Raw genomic sequence first — 24,453 nt, forward strand, 5'->3', positions numbered from 1 at the left:
AGTAGAAAATAACTAACAACAAGAAGTAACAAAGTGTCGTTTATTTATTGATTAATAAAAATGCGCACAGCATTTTAAATTAAAGATATCGCAATGTTTTTTTATTTGTTTATATTTAAAAAGTAGAAAATAACTAACAACAAGAACTAAGAAAAGTGTTGTTTTTAATTGTTTAATAAAAATGTGCACTATACTTTAAATTAATGATATTGCAATATTTTTATATTTGTTTATTTCTAAAAAGTAGAATATAACTAACAACAAAGAACTAACAAAAGTGTTGTTTTTTATTGTTTAATAAAATGCGCACAATATATTAAATCAAAGATATCGCTATATTTTTATTAGTTTATTTCTAAAAAGTAGAAAATAACCAACAGCAAGAGCTAACAAAAGTGTTGGTTTTTATTGTTTAATAAAAATGCGCACTATATTTTAAATGAAAGATATCGCAATATTTTATTTATTTATAAAAAAAGTAGAAAATAACTAACAACAAGAACTAAGAAAATTTTTGTTTTTTATTGTTTAATAAAAATGCGCACTATATTTTAAATTAAAGATATCGGAATGTTTTTTATTTGTTTATTTCTAAAAAGTAGAAAATAACTAACAACAAGAACTAACAAAAGTGTTGTTTATTTATTGTTTAATAAATATGTGTATTATAATTTCAAATGAAAGATATCGCAATATTTTTTATTTGTTTATTTTAAAAAGTAGAAAATAACTTACAACAAGAACTAAGAACAATGTTGTTTTTTATTGTTTAATAAAAATGTGTGTACAGTCAGTATCTTTTAGCTCATTCCAGTTACTGTACGCGTTCGTCTCCCATTGTATCATGGGAAATATTGAGTGAGTGAGCGTACAACGAATGCACCCTCAAAATCAGAGTGCATTGTGGGTAAAAAGTAGTGAACGAATGTAGGGAATGAAGTTGTTCACTCAGGTTTCGGACACAACTACAAAATGGCCGACACCCGATATAGTGCTTATCTCATCTCAGTACAGACTCACTTTAAAGGTCACATGTTTCTTTTTTACTGTTAAGTTTTTCCAGATCAAGATATAACAGATTCAATAGTGGATTTTGTCATTTATGTGACACCAAATGCAACTGCACAAATTATGACATCTAAACACATCTGCCATTGGTTGGAAAAAAAAGTGGTCCTGACCCAAACTCACGTCATTGACAGATACATTGTTATTATATTACACCTGCACTTATTATTACAGTAGTATTACAGTGCATATTATGTGTATCATGTTTAGTTGTATTTTGGTCTTAAATTAATTATACTAATTTAATTAAAGTTAAGTGTGTAACTTGTGTTTAATGTAGCACGGTGTCCTTTGTTATCTTATGTAACACATAGTCCTAGAGGAACTTTGTTTTGTTTCACTGTGTACAATCTGTATATGGCTAAAATGACAATAAAGCTTCTCTGTATCTGTATATTTAAATACTGTACGTGCTCAATGATAAAAGTGCCTTTCAATTGCTATGTCATAATATTTAGAAACCCTGTCATGCTGACTGTACAATACCAGTGACATATTGTTTTACTGCTGCTTTCATAGACACTTTTCTTATGAGACACTGATATCTATTTCTCGTTATTTCTGCTTCCACAATTTCACAGACCATTCCTAAAAGTTTACTACTTCCTGTCAAGCCAATATCCACCTTTGGCCCAGCGCCAACCCCACACCTCATTGAAACACAGGACGTTTCATCCTGCCACTGTCATTTTAGGCTTGTTTACTAGGGGCACAATTGTTTGCAAAACCCCCTTACAAATAAATCTAATGTATGCACTCTTTACACTGCATTTTAAGATAAACGCTTCTCATTTCCCCCAAAGTTTCCAGCCTTGCAAAGTAAATTTCACTTTCAATATCAAAGTAGTTAAGCAAGTAAAATCTCAACTCACCTCTGTTGTTCAGTCTGATATTCATGGGTAATTGGGTTGCCATGGCGAAGATGTTCTGCTGCAGCGCATGCTGCATTATTCTCTGTTGCTCCTCTGCCATAAGCATCATCTTCTTTTCCGGTGGCTCTCCAGACTCCAGCTTCTCCCTAAGCTGCTCCAGCGCAGCCGCCTGCACAGCCGCCGCGGCTGCAGCCTGTGCTGCCGCGGCTTGGGCTGCACCGTGGTGGCCAGCCAAAGACACAGGGATGCCCATCCTGTTGGTCAGGCAGCCGGAGAGCATGGAGTCTTCTGTGGGGAAAGATAATGACATTGTGAGATCTGCACATACTTGGGCTCATCTATAACTACTGTATATTTAGATATTTATATTTTTGTACTTATTTGTGAATGTTTAAAATGCATAAAACATTCTTGCAGCTTTATTTGCACACTTGGCCTGTCGTGTATCAGCTTGCTTTAGTTTTAAAACATCATGTTGACATGCATTAGCAACCTTTAGGCATCTGTCATCTCTACATCTTTTAGTTAACATTTTTGTATACATCTCAACATTTTTGCTGAGCGAGCTATTTAACTCTTACCCGCCATTGACAAGTTATCTCGCCAATTAAGAGAAAACATTATCCTGCCAATGACGAGTTTTTAAAGGATTAGTCCATTTTCCAAAATCCAGATAATTTACTCACCACCATGTCATCCAAAATGTTAATATCTTTCTTTGTACAGTCAAGAAGAAATTATGTTTTTTGAGGAAAACATTCCAGGATTTTTCTCATTTTAATGGACTTTAATGGACACCAACACTTAACAGTTTTAATGCAGTTTAAAATTGCAGTTTTAACGGAGTTTCAAAGAACTCTAAACGATCCCAAATGAGGCATAAGGGTCTTATCTAGCGAAACTATTGTCATTTTTGACAAGAAAAATAAAAAAACATGCACTTTTAAACCACAACTTCTGGTCTAACTCCGGTCCTGTGAAGCGCCAGCGCGACCTCACGTCATTGAGTAATGCTGTGGAAAGGTCACGTGTTACATATATGAAACGCACATTTTTGGACCATTTTAAACAATAAACTGACACAAAGACATTCATTAGTATAATTCACATACAACAACGTCGGAACGGTCCTCTTTCTCCACACTTGTAAACACTGGTGCGTAGTTTCGCATTCGTCATCCGTGTCCTCTTGACGTGATGATGTATTGCGCGAGGTCGCGCTGGCGCATCACAGGACCGGAGATAGACGAGAAGTTGTGGTTTAAAAGTGCATATTTTTTATTTTTCTTGTCAAAAATGACAATCGTTTCGCTAGATAAGACCCTTATGCCTCGTTTGGGATCATTTAGAGTCCGTTGAAACTGCAATTTTAAACTGCATTAAAACTGTTACGTGTTGGTGTCTATTAAAGTCCATTAAAATGAGAAAAATCCTGAAATGTTTTCCTCAAAAAAACATAATTTCTTCTCGACTAAACAAAGAAAGAAATCAACATTTTAGATGACATGGTGGTGAGTAAGTTATCTGGATTTTTTTAAAGAAAATAGACTAATCCTTTAAGGTAATCTGTAATTCTGCTATTTTCCACTAGATATATTATAGGTTATAAATTACCCAATTTATAAAAAAACTAAAGCAAAAACTAATTAAACAAAAATTTAAACTCTGTGTATGTTTTGATCATACACTCTTAAAACGAATGTGTTAAAAACAACACATTAGTGTTGATTCTGGGACAACACACTAAATGCGTTGTCCTGGAATCCACCCATCTCTGTGTTATTATTGAAATAACACATTTTGTGTTACTTTTAACACAACTTGTGTTTACTTTAACACAATATCAACACAAAATGAAACATAATGTGTTAAAATTACACATAATGTGTTAAAAGCTTACCGCACAATGATGTGTAAAAAATTAACACATCCTTTCTAAGAGTGTAGTTTTGAATCTGATATTTAACTAAATTTCTTTACAAAAAAGGCAAAATTATTTCAGCTTTTAGCTCAAAATTTGGCATTTTTGAAGAAACCTACCTAAATTTAAGAGGTTATAAAAAAAGAACAAATGAAGATAGGATGGAACATTTTTTCCCGTTTTGTTTGTTTGTTTGAAAGCAGAGTGTCTGTTCTTTCATTTGATATATTTGTATGTTTATATATTTATAGAAGTAAATTTTCCTGGAAGGCATTTTGAGAAACGTTTGTGAGAATCACAAAAATGCTGACGGGCAACTTTTTAAAAAAAGGCTGGTGGGGAATGACTTAATAAGCTTTTAACCAGTTTTATCTACAAGACTCAGATGGAAATGTTGCAATAACATCATCATGAGGTAGCATGAGCATGAAACACTCATGCAACACGGCTTTGAGTGTCTATTTAAAGCTGCATTGTAAACACTATAAATACTGTCAGAATTTATGGGTCTTTGATCCCTAACAGGCTGCGTGTCTTTTTCCATATGGGCACATTACTGAATCATGTGTGTCTTGGTGTTTCATTGCTCCTGTTACTGTGATGCGGAAACTGGCAGAGTGGGCAGGAGGAAGTCCTGCAAGCTGTTTCCTGATCAGCATTCAGGCCACAGTGTGGAACATGAGTAAGTATGATGTGGCAATGTTACTGTGTGAAAGACACGACTTCTGCTTTGGTGGGTCTATGTTGCAATTCTATGTCTGCGATAAATCCAGATAAAGAATGTCATTTAATACATTTGATAGTCCTATTTCACAATTTGCTTCTCAAATGTAATCTTTTATGTCTATTTATTGCTGTTTCTCCCTTCAATCTGTATTATTCATTGAGATGGCAAAAGATTATTGTGCAAGGGAAGTAAAAGTTTCTTCTATTATACAGCATTATTTATTTAAATAATGTATGTTACACAATTAAGCTATTTTAACCTTTATGCTTTGGCCAGACTGGAGTACAGTAACATAAATATGCAGTCTTGCAGCCACCTGTCTATAAACAAGGTGAAGCATGCCATTTTTGGGCCACCAACATCACCAAATGGAATTGCAAAAAATATTCCCAAACATCTGCCACTGGTCACAAAACAGATTGAACAAGGTCTATGTTGTCACACAGTGTTTTGGAGAGATAAACCTATAAACTGCTTATTATAGGTACTGCCCTGCATAGAGTATAAAGCTGGGTTAAGGGAGAGTATACTGATATTAACTAGTAATAAAAACATCCATATACCTTTTTTGATAACAGAGGCCTGAGTCATGTGTCCCCCATTGGGAGTGGGCATGCTGATGTGGGGCATCTGGAGTTTGGGTGAAGGCAGCAATGTAGGGGTGCCCACAGGGGAGTAGTTGAAGAGGGTGGAGCCATAACTCTGTCTCCTCCCTTCCCGTCGGTTGCTGTCGATAGCTGCTTGGAGCTCCCCGGGAGAGCTCAGTCCTCGCTTTTCACATTCATAAGGATAGAGGTACTTCATATACCTGAGAAAAAAAAAGTTTTACTGATGTATACAGCCTGGTAATGAAAACAAAAAATATATAAACACAAAGTTTTGGAACATTCACTCGTTCTTTATTTATATATATTTTCCCCGTTGCCTAAAAATCGCAAAACCATACTCATTTTATCAAGAAGCTTCTTGAAGTTTCACCTTAAGATGAATTTTAAAGAATATCGAAGGAGTTCGTATTTAATCTGTACTCTTATTGGCTGCTTTACCTTCAATATTTAGTCATCTAATTCAAAAATAATGATTTAAAATAAAATTTTAGTTTTCAAATAACAGAAATTAATCTGTTTGGCACAACTATATTTTTGTCTACAAAAGGAAGTTCAAGCATTTAACCATACACCTTCAGATTAAATGATTTTTAAGATCATAGTTAAAGGGACAGTCCACTTTTTTTTGAAAATATGCTAATTTTCCAGCTACCCTAAAATTAAACATTTGATTTTTACAGTTTTGGAATCCATTCAGCTGATCTCCGGGTCTGGCGTTACCACTTTTAGCATAGCTTAGCACAATCCATTGAATCTGATTAAACCGTTAGCATCGCGCAAAAAAATAACCAAAGAGTTTTGATATTTTTCCTATTTAAAACTTGACTCATCTGTAGTTACATCTGTAGTATTACGCACTGCCCGAAAATTGTCCGCTGCTATTGAAAGTTACCAAAGGGACTATTTTTGGGCACTGTGTAATATCATTGCACCTCCTTCAGCAATGTTACGGCAGCAAAGTCCTTGATTATTACGCCAGAATGAGAGTATAGTTCCTAGACATATCTGTCTAGAAAATTGCAACTTTTAATTTTCCATCAATCTTAGTACACGATGTAACTACAGAAGAGTCAAGTTTTAAATAGGAAAAATATTGAAACTCTTTGGTTATTGTTTAGCGTGATGCTAATGGTCTAATCAGATTCAATGGATTATGCTAAGCTATGCTAAAAATTGTACTTCCAGACGTGGAGATCGGCTCAATGGATTCCAAAACAGTAAAAATCAAAGGTTTAACTCTAGGGGAGCTGGAAAATGAGCATATTTTCAAAAAAAGTGGAGTGTCCCTTTAAGATTTCAGTCAAGTGTATGCGATAGTTTATATTATATTAACCATCTACATAAAAGAAGCTTTTTTTGCTTGGTTCATGATTATATAAATAGAAATGAACACGTCTTTCAAATACAAAAGTGTTTTTGTGGCCATCAGGGACTTGTTTGAGTGTCATGTAATTGTGTTAAGTAACAGTGGTGAGAGTGATGTGCACAAACAAGCTCATGTGGTTTTAATGCAGGTACAGGACTAATAGAAAAAACTAAAACTGAATATCACAATATCTTCTTGTGTTTTAACTCATTTTAATGTTGATTCAATAAGACAAAAGCACTATTGTGCTAATGAATCTTTCTCTTGCAAAAAAAATCTTTAAACCCTGTCAAATATACTCTCCCCTTCACTCGCTCTATTTTAAAAGCAGGTAATTGAATTGGATGAGATAGTCAAGAATCAACTGGCAGTTATCAACAGGTTATCTCACTCACTGTGTTCGGAGGGTGAAAGCCGCACTGGTGATGGAGGTAGGAAGGTTCAGGCCTTTGGTAATCTCCCGCCATATTTTCTTATTGATGACTTCCACTAAGCCGCCTTTTTCTGTGACAAGCTTGTAGAGTGTGTAGAGATCCAACACCTGCTTGGCCATGATAGGAATCCGATTCACAGGAGTCCCTGCAGGAGCGGAGGGGAAAAAGCACAATATCCACAATCAATGCCATTAACTCAAGCTCATTGACAGGTCTCTCTGCCGCTTATAAGGCCAATCAGTCAGGCATAAGTAAAACGTCCGACAGCTTCCCACTCCACTTAGCAAAAATATCACTTTTTGCTTTCCATCAAAGGTCTTCACTGTCTGTCTCATCAGTACTGAATGGAAAGATCTGTGGCCTCCATTTTAAAATGTGAGAGTTTATCGCTAATAAGTTGCTAATAATTAAAACAAAAAGTGTTCACATTTTATATATATATATAAAAACCATCAAAATATAAGTAGTATGGTACTAAATGAACAAAACACTAAACTTTGAAGGTAGCTGGACAAAATTATTTGGGAAGGAAAGGGAAACTACATTGTATTAGGCAGTGGTTGTCGAACTGGGGGCCGTTGCCCCCGTGTGTGTGTGTGGGGGGGGGGGGTTGTGAGATGGTGCCAGGGGAGCCCCAGTTTAATTTTATTTTACATTAATTTATCATACAAATTCTGTGTAATTAAACTCAGAAAAATAAGCCTTCTAAATAAGGCTACTAACCAACAGCACTACATTGCAGTGGTGACTCTGCCTGCTCATCCGAGGATGCGCTAATTCAAAATAAGTGTTCGGATTGTCACGTGTGTGGTTCCCTTTTCCAAAATATGTGTCCTGCGTGTCGAGAGATTCTGTGTGGCATCACGTGTTTTGTCAAAATAAGTGCCTGCTGCACACGCGTCAAAACCATCCATGATCAAAGAGACGCTTACGTTCCCAAAATACACGCTAGACACTTCCTTAACAGTAAACTCTGATTACGCATGAGATTATGTGAGTATCTGACAAACGCGAGCATATCTTTTATCATAAACCCTTTAGACGCGTCTGCATATGATGCACACACGATCTCTCAAAGAGGAGAACACATATTTTGAAAAAAGGAACCACACACATGACAAGCTACATACATGTTGTGATGAACTTTGCATTGTGCGCCCTAAAAAAAAAAAAAAGTCACCAGCTGCCACTGCTACATTGTAAAATTTAATACATTTAGTTTATAAAATTTTAAGTTTTGCACTTTTTTATGTCATTAATTTTTTTTTTGGGGGGGGGGGCATGAAAGGATGCACTGCACACAAGAGGGGCCGCATGCAGAAAAAGTTTGAGAACCACTATATTAGGGAATCAGTCAAAAAAAAAAGGTTTTAGTTAAATAAAAAAAATGCATAGAAAAACAAAAAGGTACATTGACTACAATTTGATCTGCTATTAATATTTGTCATTTTCTCTTTTGTGGTAATATATTATAGTCATTGTCCATTGTCTTTAGTAACTTGTGCAGAGGTTTTTGCCAAGCCTCCTTAAATTCTTTTCAAAAGCGAATATAAAACGTATAAAATATTTGTAAAAAGAGTAAAAACTTCATTTGATCAATCACTTTTGGCCACTACTTTGTAGCTTGAATGCTCTTATTGCATAAAAGCAAATGCATATTGAAAATCTACCTATAATGTTCCTGTAGCTTAATTGGTAGAGTGTTGCGTTGTTAGCACAAAGGTCATGGGTTCAATCCCAGGAAAAACACATAATTACATTTGAAGAGTTTCGTTGCAAAACGAGATAACCACCGTTTTTTTAATTGTTCAGAAATCTCGTTTTTTGGTTGTGCATTCCAATTAATTTCAATTCAACTGCAGTTGGTTTGTTTTGATTTAAACCTTCATAACTTAAAAAATTCAGCTAAGTGGCACCATAAAACAAAATAATAACATGATAACATAATAATAAACATGTTTTGACAAAAATGTAAAAAAATGGATTTATCTCGTTTTGCAACGAAACTCTTTATATATACCTTGAATGCACTTAAAGTTGCCATAGAATAAAAAACCGTATTTACATAGGAATAGATGAAAAATAAGAGCTCTGTACATGGTAATGACATATCGTGAGCCTCAAACACGTTTGTTTGTTTCCTCATCCTTATGTAATCCTTGTGCATGCAAAAGACTGCTGGAAAACAGGCCAATCTCAACATAACCCTGACTGTGATGTAACAGTCGAAATGTATGCCCCCAACATGTGAGCTATTGGCATAAGCCTCAGAGCAGAGCTTAACATTATTATTCATGATGACCCTTCCAAATAAGGCAAAAATAGACCATTTCATTATGGGGGCAAATCCTTGGGTTGTAAATGGACATGTAAAAACGTTTCTGGATAATTTTTGTACTTAATAAAGTTACATACCTTCTATGTAGATATCAAATAACAATTTAACATATTATTACAATGCATTCTTTGGCACCTTTAATATTGCTTTGGATAAAAGCATAAGTCATCAAATGCAAGACGCTGATCTGAACGTCACCAAACATAATAATTGGAGATAATACTTTGGACTATAAAGAGTACAGAAGTAGCAAAACGTCAAACTCATCCAGTTAACTTGCCGAAAGAAAAAAGTCTGGGTGATAATTTGTGCTCACGATTTAATGTTAGGTTGTAATGGTGTGAAGAGGATAAGCCCTTTGTGCGCATCTGAGACCGCCTGACCTCAAGATAATTAACCTGTATTTTGCTGATAGAGTTCTATTGTGCCCATTGGATTTGCCATAATAGCAATCAATACGCGGAGAAATATAGAGCAAACAACAGCAAGCAGAGTCACAGACTGAAAAGAGCAAGCAGAGCAGAGCTATGGTCTATCAAGGCAAAAACACATCAATTAAGACTTGTAATTACGGCTTCATTTTGCTTCTTTGGCATGCGAACTAAGAGACACTATTAAAACCAAAGATTTATCTGCCCTCCACGCTGAGACAATGCTGCCATTAGATCTAAAGTCTAAAACAATCGACTTATGTTTCCAACTTTTCCTTAAACTGACCACACATCAAACGTCAGTGAAGTAAAATTATCTTGCACCTGAAAAAGAAACAGTAAAAGCGTTTTTAGAAGCTGTGCAGCTGAACTGTAAAAGTGTTGTTAGCACAACCTATCAGGTTGATTTAGTCAAAATAAATAAATGTTTGACTTGAATCAAACCAGTTAATTGTAATGGTTTTGTTCTGTGTTTACTTGTGTTCTGTGTATTTTTGTATTTTGGACTTTTATTTTGATACCCTGCTCTGTTCTGACTTTTATTTTGATATTCATCATGCCATGTCACAGTTCACATTTCCTGTCTGTCTGTATATAAGTCACTTCCTGTTCACCTGTTCCGGGCTGAATATTATACATAGTAAGCCCAACCTGTTACCTGTCTGATTCTGATATCTGTTGATCTGTTAAACCTGTTACCTGTATCTGTTCCTGTTTTTTGACCATTGCCTGTATTTTGGATTCTGCCTGTTTTGCTGCCTGCCTTGAACCTTTGCCTGTACTTGGATTCTGTTTGTGGATTACCCTGTTTGGATTTGGTTGCTGGCCCTTTATGGGATTTTACTTAATAAACACCTTTTGCATATGGATTCACACTTTCTCCGCTTTCATTAAAGCACACCCCGTTACAGAATATTCAGCCACAACCGGAATCCAGCAAAGGTCAGTAATCTCCCACCAGCACCATGAAACCTGTTTATGCACTACTTGCACTCCGTCAGAACCACCGTCCGATTGAGGAATATGTTAAGGATTTTTTGGACTTGAGTTACAAGGTACATTTTGATGACATTACTCTGAAGAACCTGTTCTATAATGCTTTGGACGAATGGCCGCGCTTGTGTATGCCACGTGATATGTCTGCCTGGTCCCTGGAGAGTTATATTGACTTTGCTTTGTTACTGTGTGGCTCACCATTTACTGTGGGTGTTGCGGATACACCTCCAGTGAATTTACACAACCCATCAAGCCATTTCATGCCGGTTCTGCCCAAACCTGAATATGTCATGCCTGATCATAAAATGGCCGCCACCATGCTTGCTCCCAAAATGGCCGCCATCCTGCCTGTCCCTAAAATGGCCGCCACCCTGCCTGTTCCCAAAATGGCCGCCATCCTGCCTGTTTCTGCACCTGTTCTCGAGAGAGCTACAACCATTCCTGCACCTGAGCTTCAGAGGGCTGTCGTCACCACCACACCAGCACTTAGGAGGGCTATCATTCACCCTGCACCTGCCATCAAAATGGCCGCCATGCCTGAACCAGCTACCGCTGAGGTATGTCTTCTTGAATATATACTACCTGAATTTGCCATAGCCCTGTGGTGCGTCTGGTCTGCCTTCTGCTCTGTTATTCCCGAGGTTCCTCAAGGCCCTGCATCTGATTCATCCGACTCATCTGATTCATCCGACTCATCTGATTCATCCGACTCATCTGATTCATCCGATTCATCTGATTCATCCGATTCATCTGATCTGCCCGTCTCATCTGATCTGCCCGTCTCATCTGATCTGCCCGTCTCATCTGATCTGCCCGTCTCATCTGATCTGCCCGTCTCATCTGATCTGCCCGTCTCATCTGATCTGCCCGTCTCATCTGATCTGCCCGTCTCATCTGATCTGCCCGACTCATCTGATCTGCCCGACTCATCTGTTCTGCTCGACTCATCTGATCTGCCTGATCTGCCTGATTCGCCTGATTCGCCTGATTCACCTGATCTGCCTGATTCACCTAATCCGCCCGACTCCTCTGATTCTTCTGATTCATCTAATCCATCTGATTCATCTGATTCGTCTGTCCTGCCCGACTCATCTGATTCGTCTGTCCTGCCCGACTCATCTGATTCGTCTGTCCTGCCCGACTCATCTGATTCGTCTGTCCTGCCCGACTCATCTGATTCGTCTGTCCTGCCCGACTCATCTGATTCGTCTGTCCTGCCCGACTCATCTGATTCGTCTGTCCTGCCCGATTCACCTGTCTTGTCTGATTCATCTGGTCCACCACCTGGGACATCGCCACCCTGGGCTTTGGGAGCTTTCCCAAGTTTTTTTTGGGGGGGGGTAGTACCCGGACACAAGGAGGAGGCAGAGGACACCAAGGCGGAGGCCGAAGTGTGCTCGGACCCTTCCTCTCCCTGTGTTCCAGGTCTATTCCTGCCTCATGATCTAGCTCCATGTCTGCCCCATGACCCAGGTCCAAGCCTGCCCCATGACCCAGGTCCAAGCCTGCCCCATGACCCAGGTCCTAGCCTGCCCCATGACCCAGGTCCTAGCCTGCCCCATGACCCAGGTCCTAGCCTGCCCCATGACCCAGGTCCTAGCCTGCCCCATGACCCAGGTCCTAGCCTGCCCCATGACCCAGGTCCTAGCCTGCCCCATGACCCAGGTCCTAGCCTGCCCCATGACCCAGGTCCTAGCCTGCCCCATGACCCAGGTCCTAGCCTGCCCCATGACCCAGGCCCGCATCTGCCTCATGTTCCTGGACCATCCTGGCCATATGACCCAGGACCTCCCCTGAACTGCCCTGCCTTTGCCAAGAGGTCCTGGCCCGCCCGCCCACCCTCTATTGGACTTTGTAATTTGTATGTTGGGCTCCGGGAGTCGCCCTTTAGAGGGGGGGTTCTGTAATGGTTTTGTTCTGTGTTTACTTGTGTTCTGTGTATTTTTGTATTTTGGACTTTTATTTTGATACCCTGCTCTGTTCTGACTTTTATTTTGATATTCATCATGCCATGTCACAGTTCACATTTCCTGTCTGTCTGTATATAAGTCACTTCCTGTTCACCTGTTCCGGGCTGAATATTATACATAGTAAGCCCAACCTGTTACCTGTCTGATTCTGATATCTGTTGATCTGTTAAACCTGTTACCTGTATCTGTTCCTGTTTTTTGACCATTGCCTGTATTTTGGATTCTGCCTGTTTTGCTGCCTGCCTTGAACCTTTGCCTGTACTTGGATTCTGTTTGTGGATTACCCTGTTTGGATTTGGTTGCTGGCCCTTTATGGGATTTTACTTAATAAACACCTTTTGCATATGGATTCACACTTTCTCCGCTTTCATTAAAGCACACCCCGTTACATTAATTCAGATGTTTCCACATGCAGCGCATTTCTGTTTGCTTTGAAAACGTCTTTTCCTTTACAGTGTTTGATGGTATGCAAAATAAAAAAAATAAAAAACAGTCACAATCTGGACATCTGAAAGGGATACCTTAAAGTATTTAAATAAATAGTCTAGCCAAAAGCCAACAAATCCTTTAACTGAGCGTGTGTTATTTTAAATGCAAAAGGTAATGCAAAACCTTTCCTCCTACCACACTCCTTACACAACAGACCCAATAACGCACACGTTAAACGCACAAATATATATTTATTCCCATGAACAAAAGGCCAAACTAAATGAGGCTGAAGCAATAAATAAAACCCCACTCCACAAAAGCCACCTCTGGACTGAATCTGAACCTGGATAAGAGTCTTTAAAACAAGATTTACGAGCGCTCGATTTCCGAGGTGATGTATTCGTCTCTTCTTGTTCCCTGAAAGAGATGCAGCGAATAAAGGCCGGTACAAGCTTTTGTCATCCTAAACAATCTGATCTGGTCATGCATCATTATGACAATGAAGGATTGTGGACTGCGTAGAAACACGTTTTGCCAAGCTCACACATAGATGCCTGCTGTTAATTGCTCGCTGGCTAAAAAGGTTTAATTGAAAATGTGCTGAAGGGAATAAGCGTGTGTTGAAGCCAGTCATCTATGTGGCCGCCTTCATCAGCAGTCTGTGTTTTCATCATTCACTTCAGAAAATGGAGGGAGAACGTGCCGGCGGTCGCTAGGTCTTACCAAGCATGAAATTAAGGGATCGTTTGTAAACACAAATGTCTAGAACAAACTTTATCCATGTTGTAATGGTTTTGTTCTGTGTTTACTTGTGTTCTGTGTATTTTTGTATTTTGGACTTTTATTTTGATACCCTGCTCTGTTCTGACTTTTATTTTGATATTCATCATGCCATGTCACAGTTCACATTTCCTGTCTGTCTGTATATAAGTCACTTCCTGTTCACCTGTTCCTGGCTGAATATTATACATAGTAAGCCCAACCTGTTACCTGTCTGATTCTGATATCTGTTGATCTGTTAAACCTGTTACCTGTATCTGTTCCTGTTTTTTGACCATTGCCTGTATTTTGGATTCTGCCTGTTTTGCTGCCTGCCTTGAACCTTTGCCTGTACTTGGATTCTGTTTGTGGATTACCCTGTTTGGATTTGTTTGCTGGCCCTTATTGGGATTTTACTTAATAAACACCTTTTGCACATGGATTCACCTCTTCATCGCTTTCATTAAAGCACCCGTTACAGAATATTCAGCCACAACCGGAATCCAGCAAAGGTCAGTAATCTCCCACCAGCACCATGAAACCTGTTTATGCACTACTTGCACTCCGTCAGAACCACCGTCCGATTGAGGAATATGTTAAGGATTTTTTGGACTTGAGTTACAAGGTACATTTTGATGACATTACTCTGAAGAACCTGTTCTATAATGCTTTGGACGAATGGCCGCGCTTGTGTATGCCACGTGATATGTCTGCCTGGTCCCTGGAGAGTTATATTGACTTTGCTTTGTTACTGTGTGGCTCACCATTTACTGTGGGTGTTGCGGATACATCTCCAGTGAATTTACACAACCCATCAAGCCATTTCATGCCGGTTCTGCCCAAACCTGAATATGTCATGCCTGATCGTAAAATGGCCGCCACCATGCTTGCTCCCAAAATGGCCGCCATCCTGCCTGTCCCTAAAATGGCCGCCATCCTGCCCGTTCCCAAAATGGCCGCCATCCTGCCTGTCTCTGCACCTGTTCTCGAGAGAGCTACAACCATTCCTGCACCTGAGCTTCAGAGGGCCGTCGTCACCACCACACCAGCACTTAGGAGGGCTATCATTCACCCTGCACCTGCCATCAAAATGGCCGCCATGCCTGAACCAGCTACCGCTGAGGTATGTCTTCTTGAATATATACTACCTGAATTTGCCATAGCCCTGTGGTGCGTCTGGTCTGCCTTCTGCTCTGTTATTCCCGAGGTTCCTCAAGGCCCTGCATCTGATTCATCCGTCTCATCTGATCTGCCCGTCTCATCTGATCTGCCCGTCTCATCTGATCTGCCCGTCTCATCTGATCTGCCCGTCTCATCTGATCTGCCCGTCTCATCTGATCTGCCCGTCTCATCTGATCTGCCCGTCTCATCTGATCTGCCCGTCTCATCTGATCTGCCCGTCTCATCTGATCTGCCCGTCTCATCTGATCTGCCCGTCTCACCGGATCTGCCCGACTCACCGGATCTGCCCGACTCACCGGATCTGCCCGACTCACCTGATCTGCCCGACTCACCTGACCTGCCTGATTCACCTGATCCGCCCGACTCCTCTGATTCTTCTGATTCATCTAATCCATCTGATTCATCTGATTCGTCTGTCCTGCCCGACTCATCTGATTCGTGTGTCCTGCCCGACTCATCTGATTCGTCTGTCCTGCCCGACTCATCTGATTCGTCTGTCCTGCCCGACTCATCTGATTCGTCTGTCCTGCCCGACTCATCTGATTCGTCTGTCCTGCCCGACTCATCTGATTCGTCTGTCCTGCCCGACTCATCTGATTCGTCTGTCCTGCCCGATTCACCAGTCCCGTCTTGCTCATCTGATTTGTCTGGTAAACCACCTGGGACATCACCACCCTGGGCTTTGGGAGCTTTCCCAAGTTTTTTTTGGGGGGGGGTAGTACCCGGACACAGGGAGGAGGCAGAGGACACCAAGGCGGAGGCCGAAGTGTGCTCGGACCCTTCCTCTCCCTGTGTTCCAGGTCTATTCCTGCCTCATGATCTAGCTCCATGTCTGCCCCATGACCCAGGTCCAAGCCTGCCCCATGACCCAGGTCCAAGCCTGCCCCATGACCCAGGTCCAAGCCTGCCCCATGACCCAGGTCCAAGCCTGCCCCATGACCCAGGTCCAAGCCTGCCCCATGACCCAGGTCCAAGCCTGCCCCATGACCCAGGTCCAAGCCTGCCCCATGACCCAGGCCCGCATCTGCCCCATGACCCAGGCCCGCATCTGCCATATGACCCAGGACCTCTCCTGAACTGCCCTGCCTTTGCCAAGAGGTCCTGGCCCGCCCGCCCACCCTCTATTGGACTGTATGTTTTGTTTGTTGGGCTCCGGGAGTCGCCCTTTAGAGGGGGGGTTCTGTAATGGTTTTGTTCTGTGTTTACTTGTGTTCTGTGTATTTTTGTATTTTGGACTTTTATTTTGATACCCTGCTCTGTTCTGACTTTTATTTTGATATTCATCATGCCATGTCACAGTTCACATTTCCTGTCTGTCTGTATATAAGTCACTTCCTGTTCACCTGTTCCTGGCTGAATATTATACATAGTAAGCCCAACCTGTTACCTGTCTGATTCTGATATCTGTTGATCTGTTAAACCTGTTACCTGTATCTGTTCCTGTTTTTTGACCATTGCCTGTATTTTGGATTCTGCCTGCTGCCTGCCTTGAACCTTTGCCTGTACTTGGATTCTGTTTGTGGATTACCCTGTTTGGATTTGTTTGCTGGCCCTTATTGGGATTTTACTTAATAAACACCTTTTGCACATGGATTCACCTCTTCATCGCTTTCATTAAAGCACCCGTTACAGAATATTCAGCCACAACCGGAATCCAGCAAAGGTCAGTAATCTCCCACCAGCACCATGAAACCTGTTTATGCACTACTTGCACTCCGTCAGAACCACCGTCCGATTGAGGAATATGTTAAGGATTTTTTGGACTTGAGTTACAAGGTACATTTTGATGACATTACTCTGAAGAACCTGTTCTATAATGCTTTGGACGAATGGCCGCGCTTGTGTATGCCACGTGATATGTCTGCCTGGTCCCTGGAGAGTTATATTGACTTTGCTTTGTTACTGTGTGGCTCACCATTTACTGTGGGTGTTGCGGATACACCTCCAGTGAATTTACACAACCCATCAAGCCATTTCATGCCGGTTCTGCCCAAACCTGAATATGTCATGCCTGATCGTAAAATGGCCGCCACCATGCTTGCTCCCAAAATGGCCGCCATCCTGCCTGTCCCTAAAATGGCCGCCATCCTGCCCGTTCCCAAAAGGGCCGCCATCCTGCCTGTCTCTGCACCTGTTCTCGAGAGAGCTACAACCATTCCTGCACCTGAGCTTCAGAGGGCCGTCGTCACCACCACACCAGCACTTAGGAGAGCTATCATTCACCCTGCACCTGCCATCAAAATGGCCGCCATGCCTGAACCAGCTACCGCTGAGGTATGTCTTCTTGAATATATACTACCTGAATTTGCCATAGCCCTGTGGTGCGTCTGGTCTGCCTTCTGCTCTGTTATTCCCGAGGTTCCTCAAGGCCCTGCATCTGATTCATCCGACTCATCTGATCTGCCCGTCTCATCTGATCTGCCCGTCTCATCTGATCTGCCCGTCTCATCTGATCTGCCCGTCTCATCTGATCTGCCCGTCTCATCTGATCTGCCCGTCTCATCTGATCTGCCCGTCTCATCTGATCTGCCCGTCTCATCTGATCTGCCCGTCTCATCTGATCTGCCCGTCTCATCTGATCTGCCCGTCTCATCTGATCTGCCCGTCTCATCTGATCTGCCCGTCTCATCTGATCTGCCCGTCTCATCTGATCTGCCCGTCTCACCTGACCTGCCTGATTCACCTGATCCGCCCGACTCCTCTGATTCTTCTGATTCATCTAATCCATCTGATTCATCTGATTCGTCTGTCCTGCCCGACTCATCTGATTCGTGTGTCCTGCCCGACTCATCTGATTCGTCTGTCCTGCCCGACTCATCTGATTCGTCTGTCCTGCCCGACTCATCTGATTCGTCTGTCCTGCCCGACTCATCTGATTCGTCTGTCCTGCCCGACTCATCTGATTCGTCTGTCCTGCCCGACTCATCTGATTCGTCTGTCCTGCCCGATTCACCAGTCCCGTCTTGCTCATCTGATTTGTCTGGTAAACCACCTGGGACATCACCACCCTGGGCTTTGGGAGCTTTCCCAAGTTTTTTTTGGGGGGGGGTAGTACCCGGACACAGGGAGGAGGCAGAGGACACCAAGGCGGAGGCCGAAGTGTGCTCGGACCCTTCCTCTCCCTGTGTTCCAGGTCTATTCCTGCCTCATGATCTAGCTCCATGTCTGCCCCATGACCCAGGTCCAAGCCTGCCCCATGACCCAGGTCCAAGCCTGCCCCATGACCCAGGTCCAAGCCTGCCCCATGACCCAGGTCCAAGCCTGCCCCATGACCCAGGTCCAAGCCTGCCCCATGACCCAGGTCCAAGCCTGCCCCATGACCCAGGTCCAAGCCTGCCCCATGACCCAGGCCCGCATCTGCCCCATGACCCAGGCCCGCATCTGCCATATGACCCAGGACCTCTCCTGAACTGCCCTGCCTTTGCCAAGAGGTCCTGGCCCGCCCGCCCACCCTCTATTGGACTGTATGTTTTGTTTGTTGGGCTCCGGGAGTCGCCCTTTAGAGGGGGGGTTCTGTAATGGTTTTGTTCTGTGTTTACTTGTGTTCTGTGTATTTTTGTATTTTGGACTTTTATTTTGATACCCTGCTCTGTTCTGACTTTTATTTTGATATTCATCATGCCATGTCACAGTTCACATTTCCTGTCTGTCTGTATATAAGTCACTTCCTGTTCACCTGTTCCTGGCTGAATATTATACATAGTAAGCCCAACCTGTTACCTGTCTGATTCTGATATCTGTTGATCTGTTAAACCTGTTACCTGTATCTGTTCCTGTTTTTTGACCATTGCCTGTATTTTGGATTCTGCCTGTTTTGCTGCCTGCCTTGAACCTTTGCCTGTACTTGGATTCTGTTTGTGGATTACCCTGTTTGGATTTGTTTGCTGGCCCTTATTGGGATTTTACTTAATAAACACCTTTTGCACATGGATTCACCTCTTCATCGCTTTCATTAAAGCACCCGTTACACATGTGTATAAAACAGGCATATTGTACTTATTAGAAGACCACAGGCTTGATTAAATCCTCAATGATGTGCCTTTTAGTGAGAAAGGTAGGCCTGTTAACCAATTACAACCGATTTAAATATGTATAAAAAATATACTTTTATCAAGAAAAATACCATGTCAGATGAAGTAAGCCGTGAAATTTTAAGACTCACTTATAAGTCTACTACATTACATTTACATTTAGGCATTTGGCAGATGCTTTTATCTGAATAGACCTGTGAGGAAAACAATTAAGCAGCAAATAAATAAAGTTTGTCAAGTTGAAGTGGTTATTCATTGTGAACTTCATGTGACAGTTTAAAATGATTAAAGTCACCACATGTCATGTCACTGGCTTTCTTTATTCCCAGTTTCTGGTTAGACACGTTTACATACGACTACTATCTACTCTCACCGCTAACAACAACAACAAAATTCATTTTACAGTATTATTAATAAATAGTACTATAATGATGTCATGTTTTGGAAGTTCTTCATGGATGTGAAAAAGGGGACCCCAAATGTGTCAGCAAAATTGGGTACATCTACATTAAAGAGATGGCAATATTTGAGGAGCGCCTGATATGCTTACTTGTAAATAAGGAGTTTATTTATCAGGTTTAGGTTTAGTCATTTCACTTTTAATGTCAAGGGAAAGGTCACTAATTAAAATGCCTTATTTTTTAGTGCTGGGCACATATTAATCACGATTTATTACATACAAAATAAAAGTGAGTTTTTGCATAAAAAATGATTGTGTGCTTTGTGCAATTATTATACTGTATAAATAAATACACACACATTCATGTCAAAAGATAAATCGTGATTAATCACATAAAAAATACAATTTTGTGTTTGCATAATGTGTGTGTACTGTGTTTATATATTATGTATATATAAATACACACATACATGTATGAATTTAAGCATTTTTTTTTAAGTTTTATATTTTTTATGTATATTTATAATATGAATTATATCAAAATATACATGTAAATGTTTCTTAAATACAAACATTAATGTGTAAAATTACACAAAGTGCACACACATAACATATGCAAAAAACTTTTATTTTGTATGCGATTAATCGCAATTAATCTTTTGACAGCCCTAGTATTTAAGAAACATTTACGTGTGTGTGTGTGTGTGTGTCTGTGTATGTGTGTGTGTGTATGTATATATTATATTTATATATTTATATATATAATATATAAAATATAATATATTAATCTGAAATGTATACATGCAATGTGTGTGTGTGTTTAAATATACAAAATAATAACACACAGTACACACTCATACAGTATTATGCAAAAACTCACTTTATTTTGTATGCGATTAATCGCGATTAATCTTTGCCCAGCACTACTTATTTTCCTAAATGTCACTTTCATTGGTATTTAACAGATTTTTGCTGTAAAATTTTCTAAGTCATGGGCTGTTTCTCAATATGCGTTCTTCAGCGATCTTACAACCTTGTGTTCTCGCCCTACGTCATCATTAACGGTCGAAGTTTAATTCCAATTCTCAAGAACACAAGTACAGAGGACGCATGAAAATACCCGAATGTGTTCTTGATATCGAGGATGCATCGAGTGCAGACTTGCATGCTGAAATCTGGGGAGGTCAGGTGACCAACAGGAAGTTCGCACACATCTCAATTCTCACAAGTGTGTTCTGTGTTATCGTGACCTTTTGAGTTTGTTCTTCCAAGGTCGCCTGGCAAGACTAGTCTTCATGAGAACGCAAAACCGTTCTTTGCTTTCTTGGAATTGAGAAACAGGTATTGATCTCCAACCCTGTTCCTGGAGGGCACCTGTACTGCAGATTTCAGCTCCAACCCCAATCAAACACACCTGAACCTGCTAATCAAGTTGATCAGGGCTACCTAAAAATTAGAGGCAGGTGTGTTGGAGTAGGTTTGTAAGTAAATCATGCAGGACAGGTGCCCTTTAATGCTGCGTTTACACCAGCCGCGGTAGAGGTGGCAAAAATCGCTTCATTTGCGCGTGAAAGCTGCGCATGAAATTCTAGTCATTCGAGACATTCACACGGAAATTCACGTCATGGGAGGGGCTTCTGCGACTCTGCTGAGACTCCGCTCGCTTCCTGTAATCACCTCACTACTACAGCATGGTCCTGATTGGTTACAGCGGTGCGGAAATCTGCCTAAGTTCAGATTTTTTTCACTTGTGCGTGTCCCGCGGCAATGCTCAATTCACAGGATGCCTAATCGCGTCTTTGCATTGACTTAACATGTAAATCATCCGCGCTTGCCGCCTCTACCGCGGCTGGTGTAAACGCAGCATAAGAACAACGTTGTAGACTCATGCTCTAAGTACATGGACTTCTAAAAAAGTCTGCAGTTTCTTTTCACTGTCCTTTCTGAATAAAGGTAAAAGGCTCAAAAACCTGGATCAATATACTAATATATTTGGTAAACCTCCTTTAACCAGGTAAAAAAAGCTTGCACCTTGATGTACGTGCGCCATCGTTCATCCTATTCCTTCGTGCACTTTGAGAATTTTGCAGAAAATTTGACATGCCGTTTTAAGAATTCTGCCAAGAAAGCAGTATTTCTGAATGGACTGATGCTGAGATTAAGTAGATTTGAAACGAAAGTATTTGATGAACGTAAAATATGTGGCGAAAGCATTCAGTCAATTTCATTATCAGCTATTAGGGATGTGGCGTTTAGCGGCTTTTGAATCTGAGCTCTTTACCAACATTTTACAGTGTTAATAATGTTTCTCTTACATATGTGGGGTGACTACATGAGGTTTTATTAAATACATTTAAAATACATTCACCTCTCTTTTTTTATTTATTTTATTTATTTTTAACTCTTTACCCACCAGCATTTTTTTTTAAAGTTTGCCAGCCAGCGCTAGCATTTTTCATGATTTTCACAAAAGTTGAATGCCTTCCAGAAAATGTTCTTCTTTAAATATATAAACATACAATATATCAAATGAAAGATCAGACCCTCTGCTTTCAAAAAAAAAAAAAAAAAAAAAAAAACGTTTCATCCTACCTTCATTAGTTCTCTTTATATCACTTCTCAAATATGGGTAAGTTTCTTCAAAAACACCAATTTTGTTTGAAATAATTCCATTTTTGTGAAGGACTTTTGATAGAGATCAGATGCAGAGCGATTTTTAAAACATACACGGAATTCTTTCTCATTCACGTGAGGCATTACTTCCGGGTTGTAAAAGTTGCAGAAGTTTGCCAACTGGTGGATAATAGCGGTATTGCAGAAAGACGGAAAATCTCGTCATTGGCAGGGAAGCGTTTTCTCTTAATTGACGAGATAACTCGTCAATGGCGCTGAAAGAGTTAAAATATAATATGATAAAATACGACAGTCAGGGCATTCCAAACTCAAAACACCCTGATGTACAAACTGTAATAAACAAGAAATACCAAAACTTGATACGTTTAGGGGCGGTTTCCCAGACAGGGATTAGACTAGTCCTAGACTAAAATAAATGTAAGAGCTGTCCAAACTGAAAACAACTGGCACTGACATATCTTGAAATACATCAGTGCCCTTTGTTTTTCCTCAAAATGCACAAAAGTAATGTTTTAAATAAGGCATGTTTGTTAAAACTAGTTATATTGGATAATTAAACTGAGGCCTAGTCCTGTTTTAAGATAATCCCTGCCTGGGAAACCACCCCTAAGTGTTTATTTTCTGTTTTTAATCTTTTCACATAGATTCAAATCTGAGCCTTGAGAATGCCTGACTTCATCTATTAAAGAGCTTTCATAGAAAAGAGGGAGATTAGAGACTAACTAAAACCATAGGAGAAACTATATATCAAAAACTCATTCTTCGAAAAGGCACTCAACTGGCCTTTCTTTCTCCTCATTAGTATTTCTGGTAACTATAAGAGCGTCAAATATTGACTTATTCTAAAGAAAGTGCTGATGCAGCCCTGGATGTGATCAATTTATTGTTGCCTCCCTGTGGGAATCATGAATCAAAGTGGGAATTTATCAGTTTACAATGGGTAATAACATCCGCATTGTTCCCATCGCGAAGATTCGGGGGTCGTAAATGAGCACGTCACTCCGAGTCACTTGAATGATGGACGTATGTATTCTTCAAGACCAATCAAAGCAACTTAAAGGAAAAGATACAAATCAGTTGTTTAAATCTCATTTTTCTACATCTAATGAGACAACCACACTACAGCAAAGACGTCTTTATTGAACCGCCATAAACCAAGAGCTTTGAAAACTTTCACAAAATCACACGATATCTCTATTCTGGCAGACGTATAATTTAGCCTCTGCCGTCAACAGCAAAAGCTTCGTTTACAGGTCCTAAACAGCTGGTCATAAATACTTCTCTCTATATAAAGCTCTCTGGGGGAGCGCTGAATATCATCTACATTCCTCCGTGAGCTGAGCTTAAACACAGCACTGTTTGTGTTGAGCTGTGAAATAGACGTAGCCATTTTGATGTGAAAAAAGATACGGCCATCTCAATACGCAGAGGGACTCGCGACAAACCTTTGTATTTGACAGTTTATGATTGATGATGGCAAGGTCCAGGGGACACTGGCGAGGCCAACGACCTCTGGTCCTCAGGCCAGGCCTACAGGGGACAACAGTCCTGGCACAAACAGCAGGGGAGAACCTATCGTGTATTGGATTTTAATGTGTTCCGGACACGTTGTGAAGCTGAGGAGATTTAAAAGTTTTTCTTACTATCGTCAAGCTGTAATTCGATCGCTGATATGAAAGGTTATTCCGGCAGTGCTTTGGAAGTCTTTTGTTTGATCTAAAAATTTGTCTGATATACGTCCAACTTTCTCTCTGCAGCAGACTTTAAAAAATACAGTGAATACCTCAATCTTTGTACACTTAATCTTTGTACAGCGTGTCGTGAATGTGTTAGCATTTAGCCTAGCTCCATTCATACCTGAGGATCCAAACAAAGATGAATTTAGAAGCCACCAAACACTTCCATGTTTTTCCTATTTAAAGACTGTTACATGAGTAGTTACACGAGTAAGTATGGTGGCACAAAATAAAATGGCGATTTTTTTAAGCAGTTAAAATGAGAACTATATTGTATGGCGGAAGAGCACTTAGTTTGCAACATTCGACCTCGGGTGCAGTAATATTGACGAAGTTTAAGTGAGAGGGGGAGTAGTCAGGAGTGAGGATGTTAAAATATAGTTCTCATTTTTTATTCGCTTAAAAATGGCCACATTTTATTTCCATTAAACATGGAAGTGTTTGGTGGCTTTAAATTCATCCCTGTTTGGATCCTAAGGAATGAATGGGGCTAGGCTAAATGCCAACACATTCACGACGCGCTGTACAAAGATTAAGTGCATGCATTGAAA

The 24,453-nt window shown here is 40.5% G+C and overlaps 1 protein-coding gene across 6 annotated transcripts in view; it reads right to left on the minus strand.

Annotated features, from left to right (window-relative positions):
• The window catches only part of arid3c (AT rich interactive domain 3C (BRIGHT-like)), a 189,562-nt gene that overhangs the window by 6,536 nt on the left and 158,573 nt on the right, over positions 1-24,453 (minus strand). For all 6 annotated transcript variants that reach the window (XM_073860275.1, XM_073860273.1, XM_073860274.1 and 3 more), the window contains 3 exons: positions 6,958-7,141; positions 5,152-5,396; positions 1,941-2,228 (listed from right to left, as the gene is read on the minus strand). In XM_073860275.1, the coding sequence (XP_073716376.1) occupies positions 1,941-2,228; positions 5,152-5,396; positions 6,958-7,141 (717 nt within the window). The remainder of the gene's footprint in view (positions 1-1,940; positions 2,229-5,151; positions 5,397-6,957; positions 7,142-24,453) is intronic.

The sequence above is a fragment of the Misgurnus anguillicaudatus genome, chromosome 22, assembly GCF_027580225.2.
Source record: "Misgurnus anguillicaudatus chromosome 22, ASM2758022v2, whole genome shotgun sequence".
Classification (NCBI taxonomy): domain Eukaryota; kingdom Metazoa; phylum Chordata; class Actinopteri; order Cypriniformes; family Cobitidae; genus Misgurnus; species Misgurnus anguillicaudatus.